Genomic DNA, 17,670 nt, shown 5'->3' with positions numbered 1-17,670 from the left:
TTTTCATTCAACTCTGGTTACAGACCAGGACTTTTTACTGGGGAAGTGCAGAGAGAGAGAGAGAGAGAATGTGTGTGTGTGTGTGTGTATGTATATATATTATATATAAAAAAATCCTAAATCAATGCACAATTTGAGAGGTACACCAAAAACTAAGATCAGTGTACAAGTGAGTCCAATAGTGGAGATATCAATAATCTAACTTTCCACAGCCCTTTTTATAAATGGCTTCTACATAAATTGGGGTTTATGGCCCACCCTCCCCCTTGTTTTTTTTAAAGTGCTTCTAAAGGTCCAGCCTATGTTAAGGAAGCTCACATGCATGTATGACTGTAGCTGTAATCACACTGGGGCAAATCCCTAAAGCAGATCTGATGTAAAATGGAGTTTACACAGTTGCAGTTTACATCAGTCAGTCACCTCAGTGTGAATTTCCTTAGATCTCTTTAGCAGACTTACTTCAGTGTATTGATGTCTGTTGAGGTGCAGAAAAATAATACAGTTTTAATTTTGTTTCCCCCACCCCACGTCCAGTGCAGATAGCATATAGCTACCTCAGGTTATTACTACTTAGCTCTGTGGGGCTTGCTCTTCTGTATTTGTACAGAATCTAGCACCATAGGGTTCTGGTGTATGAGTAGGGCTCCTAGATTGCATTACTATAAAAAATAATGTCTGGTTTAGAAGCTCAGAGGTACAAGCTTTGTAAAACTGATTGAAAGATGGATACTAATAGCCAATGATATCTTTGTGCAAAATGGGTTAATGGAATGTGAGCAGGGAAGAACGTGTTTGCTACTCCCTTCATTTAGAAAGCATTTACTAAAGAAAAACTCATTCAACATTTGGCACAGAACCAACTACAGAGGCAGAAAGACAAGTGAGTCAGAACAGAAAGCAAAAGTCAAACCACCACCATCCAAACAAAATGGCTTATCCATAACTGAACCAGGTATGCTTGTCTTCAAAGCTATCAACAGGCCTACATGCCAGATTTTACTCCAGGGGCAAAAATACCAGCATCTCTAGAGATAAAGATTGTAGTTTAAATTACTAAAATTAACAGCTATATCAGTTAAAAACAAAACACAGTGAAAGCTCTCTGACAACTGTAGGCAGAGGGTGGGTGAAATTGCTTAACACAGGTCTCCTCTAACCCAAGCTTTTTCTTTACACAATCTATGCAGCCCATTGCATGTAAGTTAGTTCTTACACTAGCCTGACATTTCAGGTCAGCTTTTTCAAAAGAGCTCATCTGCTATTACAGGTTTCAGAGTAGCAGCCGTGTTAGTCTGTATTCGCAAAAAGAAAAAGGAGTACTTGTGGCACCTTAGAGACTAACAAATTTATTAGAGCATAAGCTTTCGTGAGCTACAGCTCACTTCATCGGATGCATTTGGTGGAAAAAACAGAGGAAAGATTTATATACACACACACAGAGAACATGAAACAATGGGTTTATCATACACACTGTAAGGAGAGTGATCACTTAAGATAAGCCATCACCAACAGCAGGGGGGGGAAGGAGGAAAACCTTTCATGGTGACAAGCAGGTAGGCTAATTCCAGCAGTTAACAAGAATATCAGAAAAAAGAAAAGGAGTACTTGTGGCACCTTAGAGACTAACAAATTTATTAGAGCATAAGCTTTCGTGAGCTACAGCTCACTTCATCGGATGCTGTAGCTCACGAAAGCTTATGCTCTAATAAATTTGTTAGTCTCTAAGGTGCCACAAGTACTCCTTTTCTTTTTGCGAATACAGACTAACACGGCTGCTACTCTGAAACCTAAGAATATCAGAGGAACAGTGGGGGGTGGGGTGGGAGGGAGAAATACCATGGGGAAATAGTTTTACTTTGTGTAATGACTCATCCATTCCCAGTCTCTATTCAAGCATAAGTTAATTGTATCCAGTTTGCAAATTAATTCCAATTCAGCAGTCTCTCGTTGGAGTCTGTTTTTGAAGCTTTTTTGTTGAAGGATAGCCACTCTTAGGTCTGTGATCGAGTGACCAGAGAGATTGAAGTGTTCTCCAACTGGTTTTTGAATGTTATAATTCTTGACGTCTGATTTGTGTCCATTCATTCTTTTACGTAGAGACTGTCCAGTTTGGCCAATGTACATGGCAGAGGGGCATTGCTGGCACATGATGGCATATCACATTGGTAGATGCGCAGGTGAACGAGCCTCTGATAGTGTGGCTGATGTGATTAGGCCCTATGATGGTATCCCCTGAATAGATATGTGGACAGAGTTGGCAACGGGCTTTGTTGCAAGGATAGGTTCCTGGGTTAGTGGTTCTGTTGTGTGGTGTGTGGTTGCTGGTGAGTATTTGCTTCAGATTGGGGGGCTGTCTGTAAGCAAGGACTGGTCTGTCTCCCAAGATCTGAGAGAGCGATGGCTCGTCCTTCAGGATAGGTTGTAGATCCTTGATGATGCGTTGGAGGGGTTTTAGTTGGGGGCTGAAGGTGATGGCTAGTGGCGTTCTGTTGTTTTCTTTGTTGGGCCTGTCCTGTAGTAGGTGACTTCTGGGTACTCTTCTGGCTCTGTCAATCTGTTTCTTCACTTCAGCAGGTGGGTACATCACCTTCAGCCCCCAACTAAAACCTCTCCAACGCATCATCAAGGATCTACAACCTATCCTGAAGGACGAGCCATCGCTCTCTCAGATCTTGGGAGACAGACCAGTCCTTGCTTACAGACAGCCCCCCAATCTGAAGCAAATACTCACCAGCAACCACACACCACACAACAGAACCACTAACCCAGGAACCTATCCTTGCAACAAAGCCCGTTGCCAACTCTGTCCACATATCTATTCAGGGGATACCATCATAGGGCCTAATCACATCAGCCACACTATCAGAGGCTCGTTCACCTGCGCATCTACCAATGTGATATATGCCATCATGTGCCAGCAATGCCCCTCTGCCATGTACATTGGCCAAACTGGACAGTCTCTACGTAAAAGAATGAATGGACACAAATCAGACGTCAAGAATTATAACATTCAAAAACCAGTTGGAGAACACTTCAATCTCTCTGGTCACTCGATCACAGACCTAAGAGTGGCTATACTTCAACAAAAAAGCTTCAAAAACAGACTCCAACGAGAGACTGCTGAATTGGAATTAATTTGCAAACTGGATACAATTAACTTAGGCTTGAATAGAGACTGGGAATGGATGAGTCATTACACAAAGTAAAACTATTTCCCCATGGTATTTCTCCCTCCCACCCCACCCCCCACTGTTCCTCTGATATTCTTGTTAACTGCTGGAATTAGCCTACCTGCTTGTCACCATGAAAGGTTTTCCTCCTTCCCCCCCCTGCTGTTGGTGATGGCTTATCTTAAGTGATCACTCTCCTTACAGTGTGTATGATAAACCCATTGTTTCATGTTCTCTGTGTGTGTGTATATAAATCTTTCCTCTGTTTTTTCCACCAAATGCATCCGATGAAGTGAGCTGTAGCTCACGAAAGCTTATGCTCTAATAAATTTGTTAGTCTCTAAGGTGCCACAAGTACTCCTTTTCATCTGCTATTAGGGCACCAAAATAAGTGACTGGATCTTCCCAGAGCTCAGCATGCTGGCTCACGAACACTACCAATACCATTCTCTCTTTAGGTGCCTAAATGGGAGCTGAACTGTGCCTACACAACAGGCCCTGTAGAAAAGGAACAGATAGAAATGGATAATTAAATTATTCAGCCCTCCATTTTTTCTGCAGGATCCACTGGTTCTCCAAAGGCAAACAGTAGTTTATAACAACTGAAACAGGGCTTACATACTTCATTTAAGTTAGCTGGGGCCAGATTCTGCCACAGCTATGCATACTGAACTCTCATTATTTTCAATGGGAATTATACACTAAACAGTTATTAGGGAGGTATTAGTCAAAACTCCAGATAAGGCTGAGTCGAATTTTGCACTTAAAGTAGGGATTCAACCTCTTTTGTATGAGGAATAAACTCGATCCTTTTTAGAATTATACATTTACCTCTTACAGACAAATGAATGTTCTGAGCACTTGCATGTAAATCCATTAATTAGTTTATGAACTAAAATTTATAAATGAGTCCTCTGCAGCAGATGTAAATTCGAGTAGCTGTAAGAAGCTACAAAAAGCAAGATCAGAGGAGTACAAAGATGAGCTTTAAATCACCTTGCACAGCTGCTGTCTTGACCCATATCCAGATCTGATAGCTGTACTTTGGCAATACTTGCAAAATATGTTTGTTAGCATCAAGGGATATACAAGTGAATTGCCTCACACACAATCAACCTGCCAGTCCCCTAAATTACAGGGGCACAATGAGCAAGTTAGATAAAAAGCCATTTTAGAGATGAAAAAATACCATTGTATATTCCATCTGTTCCTAAATAATTTAGTTAAGTACCTATATAGCACTTCGCATTACCCAAAGCACTGTAATAAACATACTTTGAACAGGTACCTCTGTACATTTTAACACTATGAAACTGAGTTATCAACATAACTTAGTGCTATAGAATATGAAGCAATAAGATTTCTGTTAACCAATTGAGTTACCAGTTCAGTTATCAATGAGCACTCTATTGCATGTAACACGTGCATCCTTAAGGCCACAGAATGTAATCTCCTTAGGGTGGAAAGTACATATTCCTCCACCAGCACAATGAGGCTTAAATCTTAATTGAGCCATTTAGATACTTCCACAGTATAAATAATAAAAAAATAAGGGTGGGGCTGAAAGATGAGATATTTCTCTCTGCAAAGTTAGGGTTTATATTCAACTGTCAGAAATCTTAATATGAAAGCACAGCAATATGAGTAGAGAAGACTATGTACAACTTTGTATTAGATATTTTTTTAAACTAGCTCTATAATGGCTTTTTCCAACTGCAATGTCTCATTTCCCATTATGCTGAAATATCCTGATGGAGAAGACCCTACCAGTTTAATTCATAATGATCTTGGCAGATACTCATTTACCTAAAAGAAATGGCTCAACTTTCAAAGAAAGAAGATTCTTTCACGCTGCTCTCAACTATGCAATCAAAAGCTCCTCATTAGGTAACCCAAACAGAAATAGAGAGCTGCTGCCCCCATGTGGTGGGATGCAGGGAAGATTAGTATTCAGCATAAACTATTAAAAGTTTGAAGGGGAAGAGCAAAGCATTTGTGCGCTGCTGACACATTAACAGAAGCACTGAATACTGATCTGACACCATACAATTTTATAATACCAGTACAGTCTTAGGGGTCTTCAGACACAGCCCCACTGAGCCTGAGCTCAGAATCACCCACCTTTTCATTGTGATAGTTTCGCTTATGCCATGGGAGTTACAAACTCCATTAGTTTCAGCATTTGGTTTTAAAATATCCATGGGTTTTTGACATTTGGAGATTAGTTCCCAGGAGCAGAGAAATGTGATAGTGAACAGCTGTGCCAATCCCACTGCAAAATCTGAGAGAGGTCTTAAGTGAGACCTCATTAAAAAAATACTATAGGATTATAGCAACTTCTCATGGATTCTGGGCTGAGGGGAAGTGCAGGCAACAAATTTAACTTTGCAGTACAGAGTCTGCCTCACTTAAGGTTAAATTCACTCCTGTACAGGGGGCCAGTAATGCGCAAGACCATATGTTGGCCCCTTCGCACAGGGATGAATTTTATCCTTCCTGAGGGTTAAAAAACTCAATGGTAGCTTCCATGCTTTTACATGCTTTCCTGAGTACGAGTACTTCGCTAGGAGGCCACTACCAAGAGAGGTTTCAGAGTAGCAGCCGTGTTAGTCTGTATTCGCAAAAAGAAAAGGAGTACTTGTGGCACCTTAGAGAGAAACAAATTTATTAGAGCATAAGCTTTCGTATTCGTGAGCATACAGCTCACTTCATTGGATACATTTGGTGGAAAATACAGTGGGATCAGAGGGTAATGGCTTGTAGAAAGTGGTGCTGGAAAGCTGCCTAGTAGCCTCTTGATCATATTCCAACCTATTCATGATGACGACAGCACCTCCTTTGTCAGCCTTTTTGATTATGATGTCAGAGTTGTTTCTGAGGCTGTGGATGGCATTGTGTTCTGCACGGCTGAGGTTATGGGGTAAGTGATGCTGCTTTTCCACAATTTCAGCTCGTGCACGTCGGCGGAAGCACTCTATGTAGAAGTCCAGGCTGCTGTTTCGATCCATTGTCTACAGCCAAGCTCTACGATATAACCGGATTTGCTCCAACCCCTCAGACAGAGACAAACACCTACAAGATCTCTATCATGCATTCCTACAACTACAATATCCACCTGCTGAAGTGAAAAAACAGATTGACAGAGCCAGAAGAATACCCAGAAGTCACTACTACAGGACAGGCCCAACAAAGAAAATAACAGAACGCCACTAGCCATCACCTTCAGCCCCCAACTAAAACCTCTCCTACGCATCATCAAGGATCTACAACCTATCCTGAAGGACAACCCATCACTCTCACAGATCTTGGGAGACAGGCCAGTCCTTGCTTACAGACAGCCCCCCAATCCGAAGCAAATACTCACCAGCAACCACACACCACACAACAGAACCACTAACCCAGGAACCTAGCCTTGCAACAAAGCCCGTTGCCAACTCTGTCCACATATCTATTCAGGGGACACCGTCATAGGGCCTAATCACATCAGCCACACTATCAGAGGCTCGTTCACCTGCGCATCTACCAATGTGATATATGCCATCATGTGCCAGCAATGCCCCTCTGCCATGTACATTGGTCAAACTGGACAGTCTCTACGTAAAAGAATGAATGGAAACAAATCAGACGTCAAGAATTGTAACATTCAAAAACCAGTTGGAGAACACTTCAATCTCTCTGGTTACTCGATTACAGACCTGAGAGTGGCTATCCTTCAACAAAAAAGCTTCAAAAACAGACTCCAACGAGAGACTGCTGAATTGGAGTTAATTTGCAAACTGGATACAATTAATTTAGGCTTGAATAGAGACTGGGAATGGATGAGTCATTACACAAAGTAAAACTATTTCCCCACCCCACCCCCCACTATTCCTCTGATATTCTTGTTAACTGTTGGAATTAGCCTACCTTGCTTGTCACTATGAAAGGTTTTCCTCCTTTCCCCCCCCTGCTGCTCGTGATGGCTTATCTTAAGTGATCACTCTCCTTACAGTGTGTATGATAAACCCATTGTTTCATGTCCTCTGTGTGTGTATATCAATCTCCCCTCTGTATTTTCCACCAAATGCATCCAATGAAGTGAGCTGTAGCTCACGAAAGCTTATGCTCAAATAAATTTGTTAGTCTCTAAGGTGCCACAAGTACTCCTTTTCTTTCTACCAAGAGAAAGGTTCTGTAATTCACATCCAGGACCAAAAGACAAATATATTGCATGTCTCTCTATGCAAGTCATAGGGTCTAGATTCACTCTTTGGAGCGAATGCAAGATAAATAATGCAAGTCTGTGAAGAAAGTGTCCTAGTAAATCTGTACCCATTTAGAAATTAAAACAATGATTTATTAAAAACTGCCTTGCATTTTTCAAATACATCCACCCATTTCACATGTAAACAGCACAAAACTTGTTTCAGTTCTCACTACAGTATCACAGAGGTCCATGATAACAAGTACAAGGTTTTTTCCTCTTCCTTTATTTTAAAATAGCTCTTAAGGTGTCTGCTTTTATAACTTTTCCTTTTGAATATACTGCACTGAACCAGATGAGCATGTGCTCTCTGTGAAAACATTTCACTATGTTGGAATTCACGAGAGCGCCAAGTTAGTTTTAAATGAAAAAAAAAAAAAAATACACAAGGAAACTTATCTACCTGCCTGCCAATTAACTGTGGGCACTGCACAATTTGGGTCTGCTATGATATAACCTATATAGGAGGTCAGATGATGTTAACATTATCCTTCATTTTGATTTCTTGGCTCATACAGAACAGCATGTTACAGACTAAGAAGAATGGAAGTGGCTTCCAATCAGGTACTTTCCATTTGCCTCATAGTACATGGCTTGCTTAAATTGTGGAGAGGGAGAGGTGGGCAGGAACCATACCGTGAACAAAAAATCCAAACAGCAGTTGGCAATATATGCAGCCGTGCAGTTTTTCAAAACCATACCTTAGTATAAGGGAAACAGCCAGGTTTTAAAAACGTTATGCAGTAAGTTACAAAAATACTATATGACAAGCAAAGCAAATATTAGGAATTTGGGGGGTACGCCCCACTCCCCAGCACAAAAAGCCACTTAACAAATAGTACAACAGAAGTCACCCTTTTATGAAAAGCTACCAGCAGCAGCTGGTCACAGTGACTTTCAGAAGAGAAACAAGTAATTTGAGCTTTCAGAATCTTCACTCTGACTCCACGCTGCAACAAGGGAGCTCTTCCCTTCAGCTCTTCAACCCTTCAAGTGAGGTATCTGCAAAGCAGGGAAGCTGAAGTTTTGACCCTGGGAAAGCCACAGTGGGTAACTCGCTGTGGCTTTCAGGCCTCAATGGAGCCCTGGTCTACACTGGGGCGGGGGGGAGGAAAGGGGAATCAATCTAAGTTACGCAATTTCAGCTACCTGAATAACGAAGCTGAAGTCGACGTACTTAGATCCACTTACCGCGGTGTCTTCACTGCGGTAAGTCGACTCCACCTACACTTGTCACTCCAGTGGAGTGCTGGAGTCGACAGGAGAGCTCTCCATTTACCGTATCTTGACTAGACGCGATAAATCAACCCCCGCTGGATCGATCGCTCCGGAGTAAGCGTAGACACGCCCTTAGTGTCAAACATAATGCAGCCAACTAAACTACCATCATCTTTGACGCAGACACACGTCCTGGAGAGCCCAGATTATAGTTCTCCCTAGGTAATACTTCCCCCTGAAGGCATTCAAAGGCTGCACTGGACAACTGTGGGAGCTTCACTTGGCATTCCTGCTGAACAGCACAGATCTCTATCGTCTCTCTTATTATCTGAACATTCAGATGTCCATTCACAGAAGTATAGACTAGCAGATTCCGTGCCTCTATACAGGATTCACACACTCAAGAGGGAAGACAGAGCATCCCTAACTGTGCCGGAGGTTGCATGAATGACTTTCTGTGCTATAAATACTGAATCAAGGTTTCCTATTCATTTGTCAGGATTAATTTACATTGCTCTTAATCTCATTGTTCCATAATCCAAACTCAGACAAGGCTCCACAAGACTGCCAGACTTTTTAACTGGCAGGAGACTTCTGTTCTGCTACTTCTGTAAGGGGTTTGATATGCCAAGACAAATAAAAGCCAAATGCTTTATGGTTTTATTTATTTATTTTTACCTAATTGCCCACTTCCCCACAATTCCTTGTGCCTGAAATCAGAATTCTCTGGTGCAACATGTTAAAGCTTTATCACAGGTGAATCTGGACTCTACATCAAGGGGCTGTTTTTGTAATTAGCTCGTGCCTAATGCAAAGCTGCTACAGGACCTGTCTTCTTGGTTGCAAGCCACAAGCACTTAGACAGGCAAATGGGCCATACACATCCCAGGTGCATAACATCTAGAGCTATACTGGGGATAAATCTGGACCAATGAGTTTATGAAACTAGTCATGTACACTGTTGCTTCCAGCAGCTTCAGTAGCCTGTGTTGGAACTGTGTGGTGTAAAACTTGATGGTCCCATCCAACTGTAGAGAGCAAGGCCTTGTTCAAGGGAGACCACGACAGGCCTCTCACAAAGTCTCGATGAGAGCGACTTCTGAAACTGGGAAAATCAGAAGACATAAAACGGGATTAGACAGATACAGTGCTAAGGCAACAATATTTTAAGGGCCCCACCGCCTTACTTTACATTACAAACTACTACTTAGCTGCATTATTATTCCTGGAAAATCCCAACACTCACACAGCCAGGCAGTGTTCAGTAACTAACTCCTGCTGACTAATATACTACAAGCTTCTTTATCATCTTCCCAGCTTCTTGACCCCCAAACAGGCTTTCAGTTCAAAAAAGGGTCTGAAAGACTCTAGCTTTGCTTTGTTATTCCCCCCAGCCAAGTCCATTCCCATAAATATGTGAGTGTGCATCTGATCCATTTCTGCAGTACTACAAAAACAAAACAAAAAGCCTGACTTCTGTTACAACAGTATGTCAGTAAGCTTAATATGTTCTTCCCAACTCCTGGAGGGCTATTACTTTTCCTGCCTATAAAACATACTTAATGATCATTTAATAGGAGGCTAAAATTTCAAAATGCACTAAGTATTAATTCCATTTAGTACTTACACCTCTGAAAGACTGGAGTCAAGAACAGCTACCGAGCAGTCTTCACTAATTGAAGCCAGAAGGGGCGAACTGTAGGGTAAAAGAAAGACTGATGTTAAAACTACCATATATACCTGAAAGCTCAAAAACAAACAACATATGAAACATATGCTTCTTAATGGAGTGAACAAAGACTACCAGACAATATTATAACCCATATCTGCACAAGTTTCTTTTACCAGTATTTTAATATTCTATGCATATCTTATAGATTTCAATCAGCATTAATAGACAACATTCTGTTACTGCATAAAGGAAAGGAAACACAGTTATAAGATGATTCAAAAGGGCTTAAGTGTTACTGACTCGCACTTCCACATCACTCTGGAGTCAAATATACACTGCTAGCCCCAACCTTCGTGCAGAGCAGTATGAACATCTTTCCCCACATGGTTCTTGGTTCAGAGGGTTTTTTCTTTTTTTTTTAAAAAGAACAGGACAGAATTGTTAGGGTGCAATGTATATACAGAGCATTGGAAAGACAGTAGACAGAGGAGCACGGTGAATGGACTTTACACATACATGGGAATCAATTTAAGACACCAATTCCTATGCACTTCATATCATTTTTACATATTGCCTATTACAAAAGGCTATGGCCAAGAGTACCTCTAATTGCTTTAGTTCTGAGAGCAAACAAGGTCATTCATATCAGCATCTAAATTGCCTCATTCCACCATAATATCAGTACCTGTGTGTAGAAAATGCAAACCCAGTGACAGTTTGGGAGTGCACAGCTGAACTTAGAGCAGAGTCTGGGTTCTTTATGTCTACAAGAGCAACTGTCCCGTTTTCATCACCTTTAAAAGAACAAAGGAGAACAGGATTATTAGGAAAATCCAACAGAGAACAAAGAGCATTCGATCAGAATGTGTAGTCTGGATAATGACAATCAGCTAAACTTGATCTTAGCCATATAGTAAGATAGCTCCTTACCCAACACAAATGTGTCACTTTGCTGTGGATGCCACATAACTGAGGTAGGGAGGTAAGCAGAGGCACTGCAAACTGTCAAGAAAGAAACTATGGTGAGTGTGAAGAGAATTGTGAGCTCAGGTATTCCCAGTTTATTTTAGCACCCTCAGTTGCTGATTGGCTAAGATTTTTATTTATTTATTTAAACTTGTTGTACTTCTGTGATGCTATTTTATGACTGGTTTCTTTGTGCTTTCATCCTAGCACCATCATTGGCTGAGATAAATTCTATATGGTAGCAGAACATTACAGACTTAATGAAACATCGCAAATTTATCTCCTTCCCCTCTCCCCCAGAAAATTCTATGTATTGTATATCCACAGACTCACCAATTCGTGTAGCTGGTTTGGGGCATCTGGTATCCCACAGTAAAATTCTGTCATCCTACAAATTCAAAGTTAATGGAGGAAAAAAAAAAGGTTTTATGAACTCTTCCTCCACATATCACATCATTGAATTAAGCTTTGGAATGGGAATCAGGAGTAGTAACCTCTGTTCTCCCACTCACTCTCTCCACGGGCTTGGATAAATCATGCTGTGCTTTTAGGTCCCCCTCTCTAAAATGGGGACAGTCACACTTACCAACCGCAGCAGAGTGAGGATCAGTGTTTCTATAGGATTTCAAAGTATAAATACTGCAGTATAACTGCTAAGCATTATCAGTTAGAGGCAATATCGTGTATTTGAATCAGAATACTCTGATAACGTATTAAACAAATCGGAATCCATTCAAAGCTATATGGTAAATTCATAACTGAGAAGCACAAATATTTTGATTCAGATGATTTCATTCAAGAGGGTTTTCTTTCAAATTGTGACAACTGCTAATAGCAGAGTTTATTATGTACATTTTCATAACAATATTTTGCAGTTGTATATGACTTCCCATCCTTTTCCCTCCCACACCCCAGATTTAAGGTCTCTCTAAACTGAGATTATTTGTATCATGGTAGCTACACCAATGTACATTCCCAGTATAGATGTAAAAAAGAAAAGGAGTACTTGTGGCACCTTAGAGACTAACAAATTTATTTGAGCATAAGCTTTCGTGAGCTACAGCTCACTTCATCGGATGCACGAAAGCTTACGCTCAAATAAATATGTTAGTCTCTAAGGTGCCACAAGTACTCTTTCTTTTTTGCGAATACAGACTAACACAGCTGCTACTCTGAAACCTGTTATTATGCAAAGTATAGATGTAGTGCACCAATGCAGCCTTCCCTGATTTTAGACCAGTGCAACCTCTGGTGCTGTGATCTACAATAAGAGTTTAAGCTGGGGTAGATATACCCTCAGTACAGACTGAGGGTTAACAACTACAGAGCTAGCCTACAGCATATTTCAATGTAGTCAATACAAATTACCATTATAAATTATGGACCAATGAACGTGCCAAACTGGAATGCTTCAAGATGACAAAACACCATGTGCTACTTATTGAAAACGTAAATACATTTTTTAACTGCAGAGTTCACAGGCCAAATCAGATTTATACCATAGAGATTTGGAGACAGAGTTGGTTTTACCTCAGCACAGGACAGGAACACTGTATCCTTACCAGGACAAGAGGCCACACATGTCACTGGGCTGGAATGAGCTATCGAAAGAAAAAAAAGGATAAAGCTACTGAAGTGTTGGGAATGTGCATCAAGGCTGTACGCGACACCTAGCCAAAGAGGGGCACTGTGTGGCTCACTTGCACTGCTTCTACCTGGGCTGTGGCTAGGAGGGATGTTATACCACCATCTTCCATCAGCTCTAAATTCACAAAAACTTGTATTATAAAGTAATAAATATAAAATTCTAGGGGAGAAATATTTTCAGCCCAGCACAACTACCATACAATGGATCCACAGAGAGGGGAGAGGAGAACTGTCACATGTCAGTGTGATGTTTGGAGGAAGAAATGAGAGCAAGGGGAATGACACATCCCTGGAAATATGTGGACTAGAAAAATTTTAGGAAGCCTACAAACCTCCTATCGATAATCCCACCAAACAGACAACTTTGTAAATTTTGTTAAATCATAAACACTGTCCATTTGAAATATACTGTACTGTCATTTTTCCTTGAAAGCTGAGCATCATGCATTATAATCAGGATAAATACAATTGGGATTAGTGGCAAGAAATCCAAAGTAAATAATCTTGGGTCAAAGATTGTGGTGTGGTCACCAGCCAGGATACTGCATATATATCAGCTCTGTGCGTTTTATTAGAGCAGTGTGTGTTTTATTAGACCGAGAACAGCTGGATTTGAAGTCCAGACTCCCAAAGCAGCTCCTAGAAGTGAACAGGAGAAGCAAAATCCGTAAGTCAATTTGACACTCACCTCTGTAAGAGTGCAGCACTGTTTGCTGTGGAATGTCCCAAACCTTCACACTACAAGTAAGAACACAACCAGTTAGAAAGAGCGAGGGATGATTCACTCAAAACAAAAGAGAGAAGCACAAATGCAAAGGAAACTAACCAGAAGTCTTTGCTGCCACTAACTGCCTGAATGGCGTTAGTGAAAACGCTCACTGTTGTCACAATGTCGTCATGCTCATATTTACAAAACTTGTTCACTATTAGAGTTTCGTTCTCATCCAACTCCCAGAGCTCCACAGCACCTAAAGGAGAACAGGGAAAGCCAACCATTTTACCAAGAGGTTTCAACCAAGAAACAACACAAAAGCCTGGGGGAGAAGATGCTCTATTACCAAGAGAACTCATTACCCAGAAGGGCCCTGCGGCGAACCAGATGGGATCTAAATGGAAACACCCCCATAGACAAATCAATTAACAGAGACAAAGTGCAAGAAAGTTTTCAAAAATGCCATCATGATCATATTAAGACTACTAGGTAGCACTTACAGAGTGGTCTTTATTTTCAAAGCACGTTACGACACATGCAATCAAAAACCTTAACAAGGCTTCAATATTATGGTGATGAGTGTCACAGAAAACCCTAAACTACAGAATATGGAACATCCCTCTGAGATAAATTACTACTACTACTCATGGCACCTAGGAGCCCAAGGCATGGCCCAGGACCCCACAATGCTAGGTGCTGTACAAACAGAATAAACAAGACAGTCCCTGTTATTCTTATTTTACAGATGGGAATATGGCACAGAACGGTGACATTGCTTCCCTGTGGATTTACAGTTGGGCCAGGAACATGGTTCGGGTGTCTTAATTCCAAATCTGAGTTCAGACATTGTTTACCAATGTTCAGAATTGTCACGGTCTCAGCTGAGAGCCCAGGGCGAGGGGCTGGAATCCAGCAGTGCAACTGATTTTGCATTGTAGGTCTGTACACATAAGTCCGCTTTGTACATGTTCCCCTGCCATTTCAAATATTGGTCAACAACAGTGTGCTCATCTGCATGTCCACAATGTTTGCTTTAAAAAAAAATAAAATTCTGAAACATTTTTAATCCCACAGACACCCACTTCTGGTCAATAAGGACCACTGAGCTGGTCCCCTTCACGTGGTCCACTTCCTTCCATATGGCATCCTAGACAACTCCCTTGATCTGCACCAGGCTAACTACTGATCATGCCCAAACATTATGGACAAACTACAGAGCTATAAAAAAGCAATCCATTTTAATTTACCAGAATCTGAGGCCACTAGTATTCCTTTATCCGCTACCCATTTCAGATCCGCTACGCCTGCTTCCGTCTGAACCCCAGCAGAGCAAAAGCCTTCATTAGGGGCCCGTTTTGGATCCTTAAATACCCAAATGGAACCCACCCAGCAACGTCCATTCAAGCTGGAAGCACCCAGGAGAAGAGCTCCATCTGGAAAAGAGATAAAGATGAGAGAGAGAGAGAGAGTCAAATACCACAATTCCTGATATACTGAGCCTATTCATAAAGCACAATATAGAACTCAGGTTATCTAGGTTAACATAACCAAAGCTTCGTCTTGACTGATAAAGTTGTGGTTTGACTGAGCTAACACATGCTAACTAAGAGCTTATCTACACTTAAAATGCTACAGCGGCACAGGTGTACCGTGTTAGTGAAGACGCTACCTACACTGACCGGAGGGCTTCTCCCAGTGGCATAGGTACTCCACCTTCCGAAGAAGAGGTAGCTAAGTCGATGGGAGACGTCTCCCATTGAACTAGTACGGTCCACACTGGCTGGCAGGTCAGTTTAACTGTGTTGCTCGGGCGTATGGATTTTTCTATTCCATTTCTAAATTCTATGGGGGATGGGAGAGCAATGCCCAGTGGTTGCACTGTAGGTAAGTGTGAGAAAACAGTAGAGCCCTGCAAGGTCCCAAGAGACAACCCAGGGGCTCTCTCTTGGGGTGTGAAACTGTTCAGAAATGCGGTCTCAGGAGAGTAACACGTGGCTGCAGGGTATCCCAGGGGTCGCATGAGGAGTATCGCTGGGCAGTATCTGTGATGCACCGTGTCCCAGGAGGGAGGATGTTCGGGATCCCCCAGAACACAGTGTTTGGGATCACCCGGGGAAATTCTGGGGCTCACATGTGCCAGGGAGAGGAGGTGCACTGGGATGTGGGGGTGCAGAATGGTTCGCGTTAGGGGTAGGGATTAGCCACTGAGGGGCACAGCCCACGGGCTGGGGACCTGAGTGCTGTCCAGGTTCAGGACAGAAAAGGGGCAATGCTCCAGGGGCGCAGCGCGAGGGTGCCCAGGGGCAGGGTGCATGGGAAGCACATGCCCCAGGGGGTGCAGGGAGCGCACACCCCGGGGCAATGCTCCAGGGGCACAGGTGCCCAGGGGCAGGGTGCATGGGAAGCACATGCCCCAGGGGGTGCAGGGAGCGCACACCCCGGGGGCAATGCTCCAGGGGCACAGGTGCCCAGGGGCAGGGTGCATGGGAAGCACATGCCCCAGGGGGTGCAGGCAGCGCACACCCCGGGGGCAATGCTCCAGGGGCACAGGTGCCCAGGGGCAGGGTGCATGGGAAGCACATGCCCCAGGGGGTGCAGGGAGCGCACACCCCGGGGGCAATGCTCCAGGGGCACAGGTGCCCAGGGGCAGGGTGCATGGGAAGCACATGCCCCAGGAGGTGCAGGGAGCGCACACCCCGGGGGCAATGCTCCAGGGGCACAGGTGCCCAGGGGCAGGGTGCATGGGAAGCACATGCCCCAGGGGGTGCAGGCAGCGCACACCCCGGGGGCAATGCTCCAGGGGCACAGGTGCCCAGGGGCAGGGTGCATGGGAAGCACATGCCCCAGGGGGTGCAGGGAGCGCACACCCCGGGGGCAATGCTCCAGGGGCACAGGTGCCCAGGGGCAGGGTGCATGGGAAGCACATGCCCCAGGGGGTGCAGGCAGCGCACACCCCGGGGGCAATGCTCCAGGGGCACAGGTGCCCAGGGGCAGGGTGCATGGGAAGCACATGCCCCAGGGGGTGCAGGGAGCGCACACCCCGGGGGCAATGCTCCAGGGGCACAGGTGCCCAGGGGCAGGGTGCATGGGAAGCACATGCCCCAGGAGGTGCAGGGAGCGCACACCCCGGGGGCAATGCTCCAGGGGCACAGGTGCCCAGGGGCAGGGTGCATGGGAGCACCTGCCCCAGGGGGTGCAGGCAGCGCACACCCCGGGGGCAATGCTCCAGGGGCACAGGTGCCCAGGGGCAGGGTGCATGGGAAGCACATGCCCCAGGGGGTGCAGGGAGCGCACACCCCGGGGGCAATGCTCCAGGGGCACAGGTGCCCAGGGGCAGGGTGCATGGGAAGCACATGCCCCAGGGGTGCAGGCAGCGCACACCCCGGGGGCAATGCTCCAGGGGCACAGGTGCCCAGGGGCAGGGTGCATGGGAAGCACATGCCCCAGGGGGTGCAGGGGACGCACACCCCGGGGGCAATGCTCCAGGGGCACAGGTGCCCAGGGGCAGGGTGCATGGGAAGCACATGCCCCAGGGGGTGCAGGGAGCGCACACCCCGGGGCAATGCTCCAGGGGCACAGGGTGCCCAGGGGCAGGGTGCATGGGAAGCACATGCCCCAGGGGTGCAGGGGCACGACACCCCGGGGGCATGCTGCCAGGGGCCACTGTGCCCAGGGGCAGGGTGTGATGGTAAGCACATGCCCAGGGGGTGCAGTGAGCGCACACCCGGGGCAATGCTCCAGGGGCACAGGTGCCCAGGGGGCAGGGTGCATGGAAGCACATGCCCCAGGGGGTGCAGTGGGACGCTGGCGGGGGTACCTGGGGCGTAGTGGGCCCCGTCCATGTGGCGCTCCATGCAGGCGGGCGCGTTGGGGCGGGATTTCCACTCGGGCCCGCCCGAGGCCCCCCGTCGGGCTGCTCCGACTCTTGCATGGCGGCAGCGCGCGACAGACGGACCCCGGCAGCCCCCACGTGCTGCTCCCGGGACACCCCGACTGGGCCCTGCCCCCTGCCGGCGCCCCGCCGCTCCTCTCGCGAGACTTG

General features: G+C 44.9%; 1 protein-coding gene across 1 annotated transcript; it reads right to left on the bottom strand.

Annotated features, from left to right (window-relative positions):
• Positions 1-7,484: 7,484 nt before the first annotated feature.
• Positions 7,485-17,628, bottom strand: WDR77 (WD repeat domain 77). Its single transcript, XM_038380051.2, is given in 11 exon segments — positions 7,485-9,736; positions 10,259-10,327; positions 10,989-11,097; positions 11,234-11,305; positions 11,603-11,657; positions 12,800-12,870; positions 13,605-13,654; positions 13,743-13,884; positions 14,876-15,061; positions 17,446-17,529; positions 17,532-17,628. Coding segments are annotated over 11 exon segments (1,026 nt in total). The 5' UTR covers positions 17,560-17,628; the 3' UTR covers positions 7,485-9,576.
• Between the last annotated feature and the right edge of the window lie 42 nt (positions 17,629-17,670).

Source organism: Dermochelys coriacea, chromosome 21 (genome assembly GCF_009764565.3).
Source record: "Dermochelys coriacea isolate rDerCor1 chromosome 21, rDerCor1.pri.v4, whole genome shotgun sequence".
Lineage (NCBI taxonomy): Eukaryota > Metazoa > Chordata > Testudines > Dermochelyidae > Dermochelys > Dermochelys coriacea.
The sequence above is the reverse complement of the archived record's forward strand: the minus strand, read 5'-3'. Positions and strand labels throughout refer to the sequence as shown.